A 16,884-nucleotide genomic window follows, 5' to 3' on the forward strand; every position below is an offset into this window, starting at 1 on the left:
CATATTGTGGCATAGCTCAGCTGACAGGCAAATCATGCACAGAGTTCAAAGGGAAGTTACGCCAACTCAAAACTCGACCTCGGAGGTGCAACATCTGCCGGAATCAGCTGAGAACATTTTGCGGTCAGAGAATATGGCAGAGCAGTTCCTGCCCGGCACATGCTGCACGTCACCCATAAATGTGAACGTGTGCAGAGCCATGCTCCCAGGCTCAGTCAGACGGCTCGCTGACTTCAATGTGCCGAATGTGCTGACAGGCCTTTTTGTCTCCACATTCTGCGCTCGTTTCTGCTCGGGGCGTTGAGTCACGACCGACACCGTTTTTAAGCGTCCATTTTTATTTTCATCAGGGAGTAAAAACAAGGTGGAAAAAAGTGAGCAGGGTTTGTACTGTTCTCTTAGTCTGATAATCCTTTTTTTTTCTTTAAATAAATAATACAAAAAAATAATTAGCGTACTTTAAACTTAAAAAGTGTGACAAAGATTGCTTTTTTCCCCCAACAGAGACATTATGCTCCAAAACTAGAACCTGTTAAAAGGCACGTCTCTCATTCTCTTGGCTTTTATTGTGAAGTACCATTAAAGTTACACTACTGTATATATTTCTACCTTTAAGACAACTACAGGAGGCAAAGTGTAAAGGGACATTTCCTAATTGCTCTCTCTCTCTCTCACACACACATGCACGCACGCACGCACGCACACACACACACACACACACAGCAGAAGAAGAATCATCTCAAGTGTTTCAAGTGTCTGACAAACCTTAGACATGAGTGTATATTGACCAGAGGTTGCGCGCACGCACACACACACACACACACACACACACACACACACACAGCAGAAGAAGAATCATCTCAGGTGTTTCAAGTGTCTGACAAACCTTAGACATGAGTGTATATTGACCAGAGGTTTCACATTATTCCTGCATAGTTTCAGAATGTGCATTAAAGTCAAATCAGCAAATACCCGCCCCCCATTTGTATCTCCACAGCTGATCTGACAGCATAAAAACAAAGAGGAAGCATTCACTGTGATATCTAGTCCACTGCTACATAAATAACATCCGCACAACTACATCTAACCTCACTGTGTTCTGCTTTCAAACTGCATTCTCACAACAGCAAAAAAAATCTCATCTAAATGGCTCACGTGGAGGTTTTCCAGACCTCTGTCTCGTCGGGAGGACGAGCTCTTTTAAAAGTGTCGTTTCCATTTTTCGAAAATGTTATCGTTTTTATAACATGACATTATTTTTCATTTCACATACTTAAATTCCACAGAAACGGTTTGTCAGCCGGTTCGTGTGGTCAGCTTGATGCAGATTGGTGCTGGTTTGTTCGTGTTGCTTGAGTCCTCTTCCAGAATTGTTAAAGCTCTTGTATTTACAGCCGATAATGTTTTGTGTTGACTCCGGAAAAACCTGGAGGAGGATGAGAGAGGGAAAAAGAGATGGCATTGTTGACATTATGAAATTAAATGAGACACGCAGATAATCACAACAAAATGCGTTCAGAGATGAGGGAAACTTGCTTTTAATTTAGGAAAGCATCCTCAACCATGTAATGAAGCCGTGATCTCGGACAGCTTGGCGCAGCTCGGTGTGCGAGCCCTCTGTGCTCTCTGGTACAGATCGTTGTCTCCAAAATAGCGGGCTCTGTAAAGCATCCCTTCCTCTGTAGGAAATCAAAGAGACATCTTATGAAAGATATATGAGGGGTATTAGATCATAATCATTTTCCCAGAACTGATAGATAATGGCAGAATGGCAGAAACAACAGGCAAATGAATAAATAAACAAGCACGATTTGTTTGCCTGGCAAGCATACTTTGTTGTTTCTCCTTCCAGCAGTTGTTGCGGAGGTTGGAAATATAATCATCCTCCACCGTCCGCTCCAAATTCTTCAGATTCACTCCGTTGACCTCCTTGGAGAAATGCTCCCCCACGTAGTACGGCACCTTCAGGTTCTCAGTAAGCCTCTTCTGCGTGTAACCTGCTGACCTGCGCGGAGATGGGAGGACAAATTATTGGGACGGAGCGTCACGTGATTGAAACCCAGCGCAAGGACGACAGGTTCCATCTCTGTAAACGTGGCCGATAAAGGCTCGCATTCCTCGCCAGAAACTACAGAAGTGTGTCTGGAACACAGAGGCAGACGGCGTAGAGAGAGGCCAGACACATGGGAGTCTTGTAAACAAAGAAATAAGCCTGTGAGTATTTGGAATCAAACTGAGACAGCATCAAGATGTTCTCTTTAAATCAAACACGTGAGGGTGAAAGGTCAACTGAGCTAAAGATAATGAAATCTATTTTCGGGGTTGGTTAATCTGCAAATCAGCGACATTTCAAACACGGTCATGAACTCAGGGTTTTATGCAATCTTATTGGAGTTTTGCAGAACAACAAGTTAGTTTTGTTATTTAACATCCTTCTGGCAAGCGCACAGAACAGGGATCACACTCACGGCCTGAAGCTGAGGCTGTAGGTGGGGCTGTTGACCATGATCTGACTGAGGGCGGACACAATAACCAGGATGAGGATGGGCATAACCTGCACGAACAGAGCGAGGCCTCCCTGCAAAGAAAACATTTGAGTGCCAAATATCTTAAACTTAATCTAAAGTGAGAGCTAAATCTTACTTAAATCTTACTTATGAATGTCCTTAAAATTGCACTTATACCTTCCACAACATATGAAGATGCAACATTTTTTTTCATTACACAAATATAGCTGCTGCACACACTCACTGTCTGTGCACTGGAGACTATTTATGATGTCAAGAATCACGCTCCTAGACCCTGTAGAGACTAAATTTTCAGCAATGAATGTAAAAGAAGCCTTCTAGTCTCAAACGATCGACTGTACAAAAGTGAAAGGTCGACACATTTTTGACTGGATGGGAACTTTAACCGAAAATAAAAAATTACAACTGGACTTTAGAATAAAAAGATGATTAACCTAAACAATATTGTGTACAAAAATAAATAAATCTACAATCTACATCAACCTTTGAACCTACATCAATTGGTGTGTATGTTTACTAAGACTGGGCGTTCTGTTTGTGTTGTGATACTTTTCTTAAATATGCCACTAACAAATACCCCCCATATCATAATAAAGTACTAACTCAAATGTAATCAAACCAAGCAAACTCACCCTGGAAACTAAAACTGAATCAGAGACATGATGATGGAGAAAGATCCCCCAAAATAATAATATAAACACATTCCAATCACTGTACTTGCTTTGCTCTAAAACATATGGAAGACACTTGAATATTGCTGCATGTACCTCAAAAGGTTAAATCAAAGATGACGCGATGTCTCCCCCTGCTGTTCGACAATCGCTTCACACTTCATGCACTTCTGCATTTTGCAGGCGCTCTAATAATAAACTTACATCTCGCTGGCGCTCCCTCCTCTCTCGCCTCGGGTAACGCATCCGCCCGTTAGTGTAGACATTAGCGTTGCCTGGATTGAAATAGCATGTGTTAACAGACAGACCATGACGAGAGCATTACAATGAAAATGTCTCACGAGTTTGACCAGTACTTGTTGGGTAGCCTCCTCCAAAGAACATATTGAAGAGATCCTCTGGTGAAATATCTGGCTCGAAGTTTCCGTTATCTGGGCCCTGTGTGGACGGATGCCTCCTCTCCTCTCCACACTGATCGTACTGTCTTCTTTTGTTAGCATTACTCAGAACAGCATAAGCATTCCCAATAGCTGTTAAGAAAAAGAGAAATTATTAGGCTGAACATCACAAAAAAGAGGCTAAAAGAAACTTTTCATAACCACGTATTAATGAACTGACGGATTAAAGGTCACCTTTAAAAGCCTCTGTAGCACCAGGAGCATGGTTCTTGTCTGGGTGGAACTTCAGAGCGAGTTTTCTATACGATCTTTTGAGTTCGTCCTCGGAGGCGTCCGCCTGGACCCCAAGAATTTCATAGAAGTCTTTACATTGTTTTATCCTGTGCAGAGAAGACATGATTTATCAGTGTCAGGAGTCAACTATTCCTTCTAACCAACTTCTGATGTACGTGATTCTCAGCCTCACCTCCTCACAGCCTCCAGCTGATCTGCCGTGTAGGATTTCGAGGTCTCTGAGGGCTTTTCTTCAGGTCTGGCGTCCTCGTGGTCCTCGTGGTTGGTCTGCCGCTGCCGAGGCCCCGACGCCCCACTGAAGTCTGAGTGGCCGCCTTGTCTGGGTGTGAAGCCATTCTTCGCTATTAGCTCGAGCAGTACTACAAGAGATACAACAACAGTGATGTGCAAAGACATCCAGACAAGCACTCATCATTACATTTTCAGATCACTGCAACAGGTACATAAGGGCATGAATACAATATTGTCAGAGCAGCAACCATGGTGCCCTTTAGGAGTCTTCTATTAATATCTACAATTTTGTGGGTTCTATTTATTTGCTTGCGGTCTTAAAGTTTGGATTGCATGAGCAAACTCTAATTAAAATCAGAAAAATGTTCCAATGTAACCAACAGGACTCTGGGATATTCATACAAACAACACCAGCACCCTATTGGAGACTAAATGCATAAATATCCAAATGTATTCATGCGCAAAGACAGAAAAAGACTTAAGGTTAGAACTATGCACTTAGCTGATTGCAACTGCAGCAACTTCTTCTGATTGGTTGCAGTGTAATGGTTGGATGGATGTGTGTTTTATGCACATGCATTTGAAGAGTGTGTGTCACATCACATATGATACGAGTAGAGATGCAGTGATTGTGAAATTCTGGTGTTTAAAAATAACAATTTATCCTACGGCTGATGGCAGTGGTTTTTGTTGTCATGCATTTCCCCTTTTGCGTCTGGGAAACAAGGAATGACAGAAACAAAACTGAACTGTTTTAACATCATTCAGCCCTTTGCTACACTAGTTTTGAAAGTACAAATATAATCTTTACCGTGACCTTTTTTCACATGAAAAAGGTTCTTTTTTTTTAAGTATCTGCTTCAAAAGCTTTTTTAGCCTGCTATACAGCTACATACTCAATCAGAAGACAAACAGTAGCTTTACATTCTGTTCATGCAACATATAATGCATGTCTGTCAGTCATGGGAGAGGGATCCCTCCTCTGTGGCTCTTCCTGAGGTTTCTTCCATCTTTTTTCCTCATAAACAGTGTTTTTGTTTTCAGTATGGCAAATCTTTCCTCACTTGAATTAAGGGTCTAAGGACAGAGGATGTCTTTCACTGTAAAGCCTACCGAGGCAACGTGATTGTGGGCTTTATAAATAAAACTGAACTGAATTGATTTGCAAACTGATTGCCGGGATGCCACAAGCCTCGTGAATGTGCCGGCAGACACACAACAGATGCAGCGGCCCAGAGATGAGGTACTGTACCAACTGTATGGGTACATGTGCATATATGCAATGGTGCATGTATGCATAGACATGGCAGTCATATTAACATGCAGTACATTGCGTGTTTCTTACTTTTCTGTATTTTAATTTTGCTAACCTATTGTGTATGTGGTTTACAGTGCATCTCGGATCAGAGCTGAGAGGGGTGGGTTTAGGTTTGAGCTATGCAAGAGTCATAAACTGCGTGATAAAATATCATCCAGAAGTCTTTGCAGTGACTTTCTAGGATTAGCACCGTAGAGGAAAAACAGATGGTAAGTGTTATCGCTGACACCATCCATGCATCTGTTACATGTGGAGCAGGTGTACAGAATAAATCTTAAACAACAACACTATGAGCAGTTTAATGTGTCTTGAAATTACAATATTATGACATACATTTGCTGGAATGATAAACCAGCTAGCTAGGGTGCTAGCTTTCACAGGCCCCGGCTATATGCGCCGCAGAGCTCATCCGGGATGCAGGTGATGCTGCCGGTGATGCTGCTGCGTACATCCCCAGCCGAAGCGCCCCTGACTTCGAAACGGCTCGGCCATTTTAACTCACCCTTCGCTTTCTCTGTCGGGAAGAGTCTCTGCGCCTTCTCCAAGAACCGCTGCGCCTTGTCCGGCCGGTTGCTGGTTAGCGCTGCGGTCGCGATGTCAATGCAGCGCTCCGCTTCATCCCTGTTTACTTCCATCGCGGCGGGCGAGCGGTGGCTCAGCGGCAGCGGCTAACTGAACTGGACCAGAAGTAAATAAAGTCGCCGGCCGATGACGTCACGAGGATGCTGCGAATAGAATGGGTGACACGACTTTTTTTCGCGTGTGGGCTCTTATTTTTTTACTCTTTTTTGCTGCAGGTGTCTTGAGACCTAGACGTTTATGAAATAGGTTAACCCGTTTGCCAGTTATGAAGACGGCGTAAAGGCTCCCTGTCAGCGTGCTGCCTTGTTTCATCCACTAGATGGAGACAAAGCGTATGTTTTCAAATGTAGGCCATGAGGCGAGAACTCAAGGACGTGTTAAATTACACCGTTTTGAATTTGGGGTCATGCGAGCAGAAGTCGAAGTTTACTGCGCAATAAACAGCATTTTATATGATTTGACTGACACAATTGGATTGGAATTCCGTACACGAATAAAACTTTTTTTTTAAAAAAATCACTATATTAACAGTGGATAAAAGTTGCAAACTTGCTTACTAACTATTTATATAATTTTCCCTTAATTTTGAAGTAATTTTAAACGTTTCGGGGCTGATTACGTAACAGAGCTAGCATCTCTGTGTACTTCCCCTTCCCTGTGGGTGGGTTGGGGGTCCTCCATTTACAGTTAGTTGTCTTCTCCCCCGACCCCTTAACTCTGGTTTCATCCCAGAATTTAACACTTCCTCACCCTGCTCCACTCGTTTTAATCCACGTGTGAATGGACGAGTGAGTGCAGTTAATTCAATACATGTCTAGACAGCAGCCCTTGCTCTCCATGGGGAGGTAAATGTATGCTACATCTGGCAGGAGAATGAATAAAAGGTGAACAGCAGATAAACAGGCAGCCAATCAGAGGGCGAGGTTGAGGCGGCATCCGAGCTCCGATTGGTCAGTGGCACCATGAGCTCCAGCTCTTATTGATTCGCTCGCTGCAGAGCTGACTATCACTCTCCCTTTTCTGGGTTACTGTAGTTTTTGGATAAGCGGACCTGCTTCATCTCCGTTAAACACCCCCCCCAAAATATCCCGATTACTACTCGTCTCGTCTTAGGTGAGTTATTTACCCGCTATGTTTTCACTCCACAGGTGTGGTGCCAGCGTGAACACGGCGCAGCAAACGTGTTATGTCAGCTCTAAACTCAGCATCATCGTTACATGACCATCCTCTTCTTCACCAGCGGCGCCCGCTAGCTAACGGTTGCTAGGCTAGCGAGCACGAACAATAATTAACGGTCAGCGCGAGAAGGTGTGTTAAGGCTCCGTGACGTTAGCTCGACACGAAAACACCGAGACAAACCGAATTTTCTTTCATTTTCTCTGCCCGCTCCAGAGCATCACCAAACCGCTGCCACGATGACGGAGGCGGAGGCGTTGGAGAAGAAGCAGCACAAGTCCAGTAACCAAAATGGGGATGTTCTTCCAGAGGCCACCAGAGAAGACGTGTTCGATCACACATACAAAGAGAAAGAGGGCCCAAAACCTGGCACGATAATCGTCTGGAAGAATGTCATATTGATGACTGCATTACATATAGGTGCCCTGTACGCCATCTCCCTCATCCCTTCCGCATCTCCTTTGACCTTGCTTTGGTGTAAGTACAAAAAAATCCTACCTGTTACTGCATTTTTTTTTAATTTTTTTTTTCAAATTTATTTCTCTGTTAGTGGAAATACATACATTTTTTCCCTCAGTCACATCTGTTATGTCAGCAGCCCGGCCCACTCTCTCACCACTGGTGCATGCATAAATCTGTGCATGATCCTCCCAGTAGCCTGGGTGTTGTGGGATTAAAGCTCACTCGTACAGTATATCATAAAGAGATTTAATGTCACAGCACGCGTCCTGGAGCTGCGAACTGCTCAGTGCATGCTTGTCAGGAAAATAACTTGAACTTGAACAGCAGAGGCCATGCTTTCCTGATTAAGTAACAGCGACAATATAGCAGGGATGCAGACAAAGGAAGAGTGGCCAGTTAATTACATAAACTGCATGCTGCTTTTGGTACATTATGTTCATTTGGATGAGTGTTTTCTAATGAAATCAAAACCACAGAGGTTGCACTTCTGTGTCTTATCACACATGCAATCACCTAATGGCTTTTTCGGATGTTATATGATGTAATGACATCATCATATAACATGCTTCCTTCATCTTGGTTATCCTTGTGAAACAAGTAGGCCAGGACAAACCAACAAAACACTACAAAATACACCATCATAAAACAACATATATAGTTGATGAGACTTCAGTTAATAATCAGGGAATTTAAAAAAAGGTTTAAATGCTTTATATATTTTAATTTAGCAATCATAGAGGTTTATACACATTAAGTGCAACTTTATAATGGCCTTCTGATTCTGAGTATTTCGTAATCATTTATAAAGTACTGCAAACATCAGTTGTAACTATAAATGTTAAAGGTGCAGTATGTAATTTAAAGGAAGAACAAGCAATTTGAACCAGAGGTGAAAAACTTTATTGGTTGATATTCATTACTGAGTAAACTGAATAAATTAACTTCCTTTCACAGTCAACATAATTTCATACTGTTTAACTTAGTTGATATGCGGCGGACTCTGCCACCTTTGGACCTTATTTCCCTCTGAGTACGGCTTGCTTGTGAAGTTATGGAATAAAGAGTTCTGAGTTTGCCTTATGATCTTATAAATATTGTAAATTATACATTAACAGAGTTTGAATTTCTTATTCCAAAACTATATAGTGCCCCTTTAAACAAATAATGTTTTAATAATTAATTTTTAATTTTGTACAGCATTTCATTATTTGTTAACAGTGAAGTAGCTATAAACTGAAATTAGTTATTAAGTAATTATTTACTAATGACAGTTATTATAAAGTGTTAGCTAAAGTAGTTCAGTCAAAGGCAAAATTGAATGATTTTCAAGAAATATTGTATAAGTGAGCTAATCTAATACATGTAATTGTACTGTGTATATTCCACCTTTTATACAAATGAAAATGTTGAACATGAATAATTTATGCTTTTTGAAAAACTATTTTGTGGTTCTGAGAGGATGCTCTCCCCTTCATTTACACACAAATTATAACATAACATAGAGTATTTTCTTGTGATGAATCATTTCTTGCAGGACGATGTTTTCAGGCAGATTTCTCATAAACAATTTTAAGAATGTGTTACTTCAGTTATTATGCAGCTGCCTATGTCTGTCTGTAGTCACCATAGCACTGGTTACACGTCATGAGTAACAGCCTGTCAACACTGAATAGTCAGAGTCTGAATCACTTGTTGCTGGATTACCCTCCCAGTACTTAGTCTCGGAAAATCTAATGTCCTCAGAGTGGCAACAAAACATATAGACATATTTAAAACACACATCAGACAGACAATAAAAAAACAACAGCTTAAGATCATCTGTAGTCATCAATGTCATCACAGTCCAGGCAGGTATTTAAAGTGCATGTCAACAATTGTCATAACAAAGAATAGTTAGTATACTTGCATATCGATTATGTACCCATTTATTATAATCTGGTTCATATAACAATGACAGTACAAAAACTGTCTGATGCATAAACATTGCAATGTGAATTACTGCAATAAAGTATTGATGACAGGACGAGATGAGTAGGAAATGGTCCGACTAATTTGTTGATGCATTTCTCTCCCCACAGCCGTACTTTGTTTTTTGATAAGTGCTTTAGGAGTCACTGCAGGAGCTCATCGCCTGTGGAGTCACAGATCCTACAAGGCCTCATTACCTCTGAGGATCTTTCTTGGTGTTGCTAACTCCATGGCATTTCAGGTACCTTAAAAAATGACAGATAGCACAGATCTGCACGCTTAACATTGAGATAATAGCAGTTTTCATTACTGTGTAAGTACCACGTTGTGTCGACAGCCTGTATTATCTCCGTATTTACTTGAACCCACAGAATGATATCTTTGAATGGGCCCGGGACCACAGGGTTCACCACAAATATTCAGAGACAGATGCTGACCCTCACAACGCCGTGCGGGGCTTCTTCTTTGCTCACATCGGCTGGCTGCTGGTGCGCAAACACCCCGACGTCATCGAGAAAGGACGCAAGCTGGAACTCACTGACCTGCTGTCTGACAAAGTTGTAATGTTTCAAAGGAAGTAAGTGGCCTCAGCCATTGGTTGATTTTACATCTTATGTTGTCTTACATGGAACAGGAAGTAGGCTGGGGAAGTCTTCCATTCTATTTCAGTCGTGTTTCTCTTTCACATGCAAATATTCAACCCAAACAAGTTCAGCCCTAACACTATTTGTCAAGGGCACTATCAATGCATCCTGGGCTTAGAGCCGCCCAAGACAATTATGACTAGTTAAGAAAATCGAGCGAGTCACAATGTTTGTTCCCCTTTAAAGCATAACTGTGAGGTTCCATAAATAACCATTTCATTCATATTCTGAATCAAGGATGGTGATTGTAAACCATTATGTTGTAGCCATCCGTAGCTATGAGATTAAAACAATGATAAATGCTCCCGTAGAAGCCACAGGTCCGTATGATATCCATCACATTCCTGAAGTGTGTCAGCGATGTCACTGATTGGTAGCACAGACATGAAAGTCAGGTCAGCCAGAGAGTTTCTGCCACCATGATTGGACCGTTTATGTGACATTTACCAGAGAGAAACCATAATTTTTCTTTCTAGGATGCATTTTGCATTCAACGCAGGGGTGAAAATAACTACAAGTCAGGCCATGTGCTAGTGTTTGTGAGTTGGATGTTTTTGGAAAGAGATTATTTGTAATGATTTAAGAGACGAGTACTTCTTTAATCTTTGTATAATTGTTAACAACTGTTTTGTAGTCAAGACTCATTTTCTTCCTGGCTTCGTTTCCAGGCTTAAAATTCTTTATACAAGGATTTTCTTATACATGAATGAAATGGAAAAAAATGGAGCCATCCAAAAAATGGGCACTAAACCAGAGTGATAAGGGGGTTATATGGAACAGCACTAAAACAGAGTGTCAGGATAGATCTGGCTACAAGTACAGAGCAAAGAAAGAAAAGATAAACTGTTCCACACATTAAGTTTTGGCCACACTGCTGCAGAGTTGCAGTGCAGGCTGTATGAGTCATTGTATTTAAACAAGGTGACAATTACCAACATGTTATTCATGTATGTCCAGATTGACTCACTGTTGGCTTCTGGGAGAACTGTGTCATGTGAAAGAAAGTGAAAGAGAGTGAACAATCAGGTGTCTGATATGCAGTGAATTAGGTCAAGACCGGTGTTGTACCGTGTAAACAGCTTCATTCCTTCTGCTGTCCGCCCACTCTATGCCCTCGACAGGTATTACAAGCCGTCTGTGCTGCTCATGTGCTTCTTCGTCCCCACGTCTGTGCCTTGGTACCTGTGGGGGGAGTCCCTGTGGGTGGCCTACTTCATCCCGGCCCTGCTGAGGTACACCCTGGTGTTGAACGCCTCCTGGCTGGTCAACAGCGCCGCTCACATGTGGGGGAACCGTCCCTATGACAAGAACATCAACCCACGGGAGAACAAGTTTGTCACGTTCAGTGCCATAGGTATGGATAATGTGCACATGTTCTTGTTTCAACAAAAGAAAAAATGAAGACAGATTAAAAACAGGAATGGCAGACAAACAGTCGTTGCACGTATAAACAACGTGACGTTAACGTTTTGCATGATCGCTCAGAAGTTCACCTTTTGCCTACATTTGGCAGCACAGCGAGTTCAAGTTCAAGTTCAAGTTCAGTGCGTGTCGAAGAAGTTACGCCTAAATGAATCTGGCAGCAGATAGGAAAACACCATTAAATACTATCTCCACCTAATTGCAGAGAATATGAAATCTCTCCTGTTGTGGCATTTACACATCTGTTTGAATTGACCGCTACCGTAGGTCTCTGCATTGGTTACAAGAACTCACCTGTTGCACCATGATGAAGTGCTACAAGCTAACACATCAAATAAACAGGGATCTTTACATACCAAAGCTAATATTTGCTGGCGCCTGTCTTAACTGTCTCCGACATCTGTCAGCTAGATTGCAAGATAAGTAACAAAACAAGACAACCTCTGTGTGGATTTAATCAGCATGAGCGAAAATGATCACTGCTCGCGATCAGGGTGGGAGGAAAACCCCTGGTGTCCTATTACGGGTTTCCTTGTTTTAGTATGATGTGTTGACCACTTGTTTCTTGTACCTTACAGGTGAGGGATTCCACAATTATCATCACTCTTTCCCCTACGACTATGCTACCAGCGAGTTTGGCTGCAAGATGAACCTTACCACTTGCTTCATCGACCTGATGTGCTACCTGGGCCTGGCCAAGGACCGCAAGAGAGTGTCCCACGAGATGGTCCTGGCCCGAATACAGCGCACCGGAGACGGAAGCCACCGGAGTGGCTAAGCTTGTTGGAGTTGTGGTCAGCTTCGAGGCAAAACAACCGAAAAGAAGAAGCTTCACAGTCCTTTGACAGCTCTACATTTTCTCATCCTCTGAGGATAAAAGTCAGCTTCATGAGGGCCTCAACCACATTTTGCTTGTTTTTGTGGTTTTTGTAGCTGTAACTTAACAAAAATTGTTCAAGATGGATAACAAACACATTTTGCTAAGCCCTTGGCCTCAGTTTCTATTGTTCGAGTCAGGCCAAGGTCTTGCAAAGATGTTTTAGATTTGAAGTAGATGCGTTTTAAAAAAAAGTCAACTTCATCCTCCGCTGTTTTGCCACTTTGGTGTGAATTCTTCATGCAAAGTCATGTAGCCGATCATTTTTATGTAAGTATTACTCAATTATTAATCAAACTAGACAAGAAAGTGGAGCACTGAAATGAGGAGTAACGTCTCAGCTGATTAGGTGACTGTTGCCTTTATCGCAGTTTACAGCAAGTTTTTACAGTCCTGATATAAGTTCACTTTATGAGCGCTCAAAGATCTGAAAATAAAAGGGATGAGAGTTTGAAACATATTTTGTTAAAAAAGAAAAGAAAAGTTGCTTTAATGAAATATGGCACATGATAGAAGAGTGAGGGAATCCAGACCATCTTATAAACTGACTAGCAGTACGCCAAAACCTTATGGAAACCGAGAGTCATGCTGTGTGTTTTGCTGTGTGTAACCTGGTTTTCTTTCTAACCAAACCAAATGTAGTTGCACATACTGTATTTAGTGTGTGTTATGATTAGAGTTTTCTTGAGACAATATAAGGGACACATTTATCATGAATTTAAAACTGCCGTTCGATATGTATAACAGAAAATGATAAATGTAATTTATAGAGCCCTGCAATGTTTAACTTTGACTTTTTTGTGTTTTTACTGAATACATGGCAGTGCCAAGAGCGTGTCAACCGTCGACATATTTATAACCATCTCAATGGTCCACTAGAGCACACTAAAGTCGATATCGCTTCTTCACTCATCGTGGAAGTTTTTTAAACATTGTGGCATCAGTGGCTTCGCTTCTTCTCCTCCTTTTCATTCCCGAAACATCTGCAGCAGAGCGATCCCGTTGGTTGACGTGGCCGACCAGCCGTGCAACAGTTCCGGTGTTACAAAACAACGTGCCACCCATGCATGATTATATTCTGTAGTAGGTGTCGTAGTGAGGTGTTTTTCGTCGGCAGAACCGTGTCTATTTTTGTAACGTGCCGTGGAGCCGCATCACTTTTTGGATCATCAGAACTGTTGCCGTGGTGATTTTCTGAGGCAGGGTCTGGTTTCCCTTTGATGTCCCACAAAGCTGATTGTCAATGCAGGAAAATTCAGGTGCATCGATGCTTATGTTCATCTTCAATTCTGGTGTGAGGAATTCTAATCTTATTTATGTATTTATTTCAAAAAAATTTTATCCCCTTATTGACCTAAAAATATATTGCTGTAACCTGAACTGCTTTTTCTGCATTCCAAGATTTGACAGTCTCGTACAAAACAAAATATATCAAATTTGAGCACCTGTTTGTTTTTTTTTTCCCCCCCAAGAGTCAGGATACAACCTAATGCCTTATGACTTGCATCCATTCCTGATCTCCTTCACGTTTTGCCAATTTAAAACAAAAAAGGTTCCAAAGTACCACAAAACAAATCTGACCGAGGTCCATGTTTACAGGCTGAGGCACCAGGTGGAACGTCATTTTTATTCTGAAACCGCATTTAATTTAGGCCAATGGTAGCATGAAAACATTAAGGTACTGTTAATGCAAATAGAGGACAGAGGTCAATTCACTCGACGCCTGGTGCAGACGTTCAATCGTGAGATTTAACTTGCAAACTGTGTGCCCTGGTGGATGTGCCAACTAGTCTCAACCCATCATGGCAAACTTCCAGACAAAGTTGCCGTCATGAGTAATCTTAAGCACTTAACATAACCCGACAATGAAAAATATCACAAGCCAAGCAAACAACTCCTGCTGCCCAGAGCGCCGAAAATCAACGCTAATGACGAAGAGGATCAAAAGGTTGTCACTCTGAATGATTACGTCAAATCTCAACTGTATTCTATTCTGAAATAAAGTTCACAATATTTTCAATACACTCGTAATTCCAAACAGTTGTTGCTCTTTCTTTTCTTTTTTTTTTTTTAATTCATTGTCTGCTTTCTCTGATAGAAACCTGGTTAAAACAGCTAGCAGCTGCTATTTACGCCATGATTGTTATCTTTCCTGATAGAGTTATTTTTAAAGGGTGACTTAAAGTTTGTGGTTGGTAATTTTATTTTGGGTGACTTCTAGAATGGGTTTACATGTTTTAATGCTCAAAAGACACATCAGTTTTCCAATATTCGCCAGTGCTGCAGCTCTGTCTTAGATGCCCTATTTTAGCCCCTCTCCATATACCCAGTCTCCTTTGATTGGCCGGCTCACACATGCCTGAGCCAGCAACACTATCAACAACAGAGCAGCTGTTCTAAATCAACTCTTGCATGCTAAACCAGCCATTAGGTGTAAATTATGCCAAAATCTGACAGTTCTAGCTCCTGTTCCTGAAAAGCCCCGTCTGCTATGATTGGTCAGCTCCCATGTGCCTGAGCAAGCCCTGCCCACTGTGTTTTCATATTTGTTCTGCCGGTGTTTTTGTAACTACGGATGTACTCAGGGGGCTGAGGGTGGTGACTGTATAGTTGTGACATCACAGCCTTACAGAAGTCCTGAGAGCTCATTAGAAGGCACTGTCTCTGTTTTTTTAAATACTTTCACAGTATTTATTTAATATCTAGACTAGCTTTTCATAAAAACAAGACAGGAAACCTTACTTTGTAAAATATTGGACCTTTAAAGCGCTCTTCTCCGCCACTGACTGTTGTGCTGCATGTCCAACAAGATCCCTCTCGTTTAACCAGAAACAGCTGCTAACGCTCACTCGCCCAAGCCACTAGACTCCATTTGCAGAAACAGTAATTTTATCGTTGTAAAAAAAAAAAAAAGAAAATAGATTTAATTTAAGCAGGACAGACACAAAGTGAAACTCACTCAGCCCACTTGGTTCGTCTTTCCAGACTGTTGCAACAAGCACCAACAAAATAAACTCTAGATTGACTGAGTTAGATGTCACCCTATAAATGTGTGGGGATTTTTTTTTTACTGGTTTCGGTTATGAATTTAAACACATTGCTACACTCTGAAATTTACTTTTTTTTTTTTGTTTGGGTCTCTTAATGTGAGCTGGGTGCGGGCAGCCTGTCGGAAGTGAAACAGATGATCCCGCTGCTCCGGGCTCGATGCACTCTTAAAGCAGCAAATCACCTGCGGGAAGCGTTTAATCTTGATTCTGTGGAGAACAAGGCCAAAGGCTGTCAGGGGTGTTTTTTAAATGATGAACAGGGTTGGATCCAGGTCTCATCATTACACGGGGTTTGGGAAAGGAGCCTGTTAGTTTTTGGCTGAATTTTGCCTCCAGGTACAGTGTTGGAGGGACATATCCTGGCAGGAAATCTTAATGTCAGTGTTGGAAGATGTACTCGGATGGTTTACTGAACTAAAAGAAGCAATAAAACAATGTAAAAAATCAACTCAAAGTAAAAGTTCTGCAGCTAAAGTAAGCATTTATTTGTTTTTGCTCAATGTGCTGGAGTAAATGACCTGATTACTTCTCCAACAGCTGACTGCTGTGAACAACAATGTGCAGGTCTCTGGTAACAACCCGACGGGGACTTGTCTGGGTGTTTTCTGTTCCCTGGTGAGGTTTTTTTTTTCACACTGTACACTCTAAAAAACACCAGGTTAAAAAAATGTGAGGTATTCTAACCGAGTGTTATTTTTTACATTGCTGTCGGTTTAACTGGATCATAGCAAGTCTAGTTTTCTGGGTCCAAAATTAACCCAATCTCTGTTAAACTGAGCCGATGCTGGGTCTGTTTCTAACCCTGTGTTGTTTTTTTAAACGTATGTGGCAAAGGACTCGACACATCCCCATCTGCTGCTGACATAAGTGTGCAAGTCAAATATATCCCAGCCACTGCCTGCAGATGAAGGGCTCACTCTGAATATGTGTTAAATGGTTTACACAGGACAGAGAGGAATGTAGGAGCAGAGTGCTGACTGGAGACCAGTTTGTATTACATCAGACCGTGTCAGGTCGAGAAGCACAGGGTTTTTTTTTGTTTGTTTGTTTGTTTTTTTGCGGAGGGCTTCCAAACATGTCATTTTTGTTGAACTAAACACTAAAACAGTTAGCTGATTGTTCTGATTATGACACAAAAAGACTTAAACATCTCAAAATTGAGGATTTCCTTGGCTAGAAATCAAGATCGATAATGGAAGTGACTGATAATTACAGCCCCTCACATTCACTGGTGGAAGCAGTAGTCAGATCTTTTCTTAAGTA

The 16,884-nt window shown here is 41.6% G+C and overlaps 2 protein-coding genes across 3 annotated transcripts; one reads left to right on the plus strand and one right to left on the minus strand.

Annotated features, from left to right (window-relative positions):
• Positions 1–320: 320 nt before the first annotated feature.
• Positions 321–7,265, minus strand: dnajb12b (DnaJ heat shock protein family (Hsp40) member B12b). Its single transcript, XM_037081532.1, has 10 exons — positions 7,149–7,265; positions 5,943–6,165; positions 4,064–4,250; positions 3,832–3,977; positions 3,556–3,729; positions 3,404–3,474; positions 2,469–2,578; positions 1,833–2,005; positions 1,537–1,679; positions 321–1,426 (listed from the first exon to the last, which is right to left on the minus strand). Exons 2-9 carry the CDS (start codon positions 6,073–6,075, stop codon positions 1,558–1,560), a joined length of 1,116 nt encoding a protein of 371 aa, XP_036937427.1. The 5' UTR covers positions 6,076–6,165; positions 7,149–7,265; the 3' UTR covers positions 321–1,426; positions 1,537–1,557.
• scd (stearoyl-CoA desaturase (delta-9-desaturase)) lies at positions 6,112–14,602 on the plus strand. Of its 2 annotated transcripts, none has more exons than XM_037081533.1 (6): positions 6,112–7,135; positions 7,415–7,675; positions 9,739–9,869; positions 10,000–10,205; positions 11,394–11,626; positions 12,273–14,602. In XM_037081533.1, exons 2-6 carry the CDS (start codon positions 7,438–7,440, stop codon positions 12,470–12,472), a joined length of 1,008 nt encoding a protein of 335 aa, XP_036937428.1. In that variant the 5' UTR covers positions 6,112–7,135; positions 7,415–7,437; the 3' UTR covers positions 12,473–14,602. The 2 variants fall into 2 exon arrangements, with proteins under 2 accessions (XP_036937428.1, XP_036937429.1); XM_037081534.1 differs by lacking the exon at positions 6,112–7,135 and adding an exon at positions 7,190–7,330.
• The last annotated feature ends 2,282 nt before the right edge of the window (positions 14,603–16,884 follow it).

This window comes from Acanthopagrus latus, chromosome 20, assembly GCF_904848185.1.
Source record: "Acanthopagrus latus isolate v.2019 chromosome 20, fAcaLat1.1, whole genome shotgun sequence".
In the NCBI taxonomy this organism is placed as follows: domain Eukaryota; kingdom Metazoa; phylum Chordata; class Actinopteri; order Spariformes; family Sparidae; genus Acanthopagrus; species Acanthopagrus latus.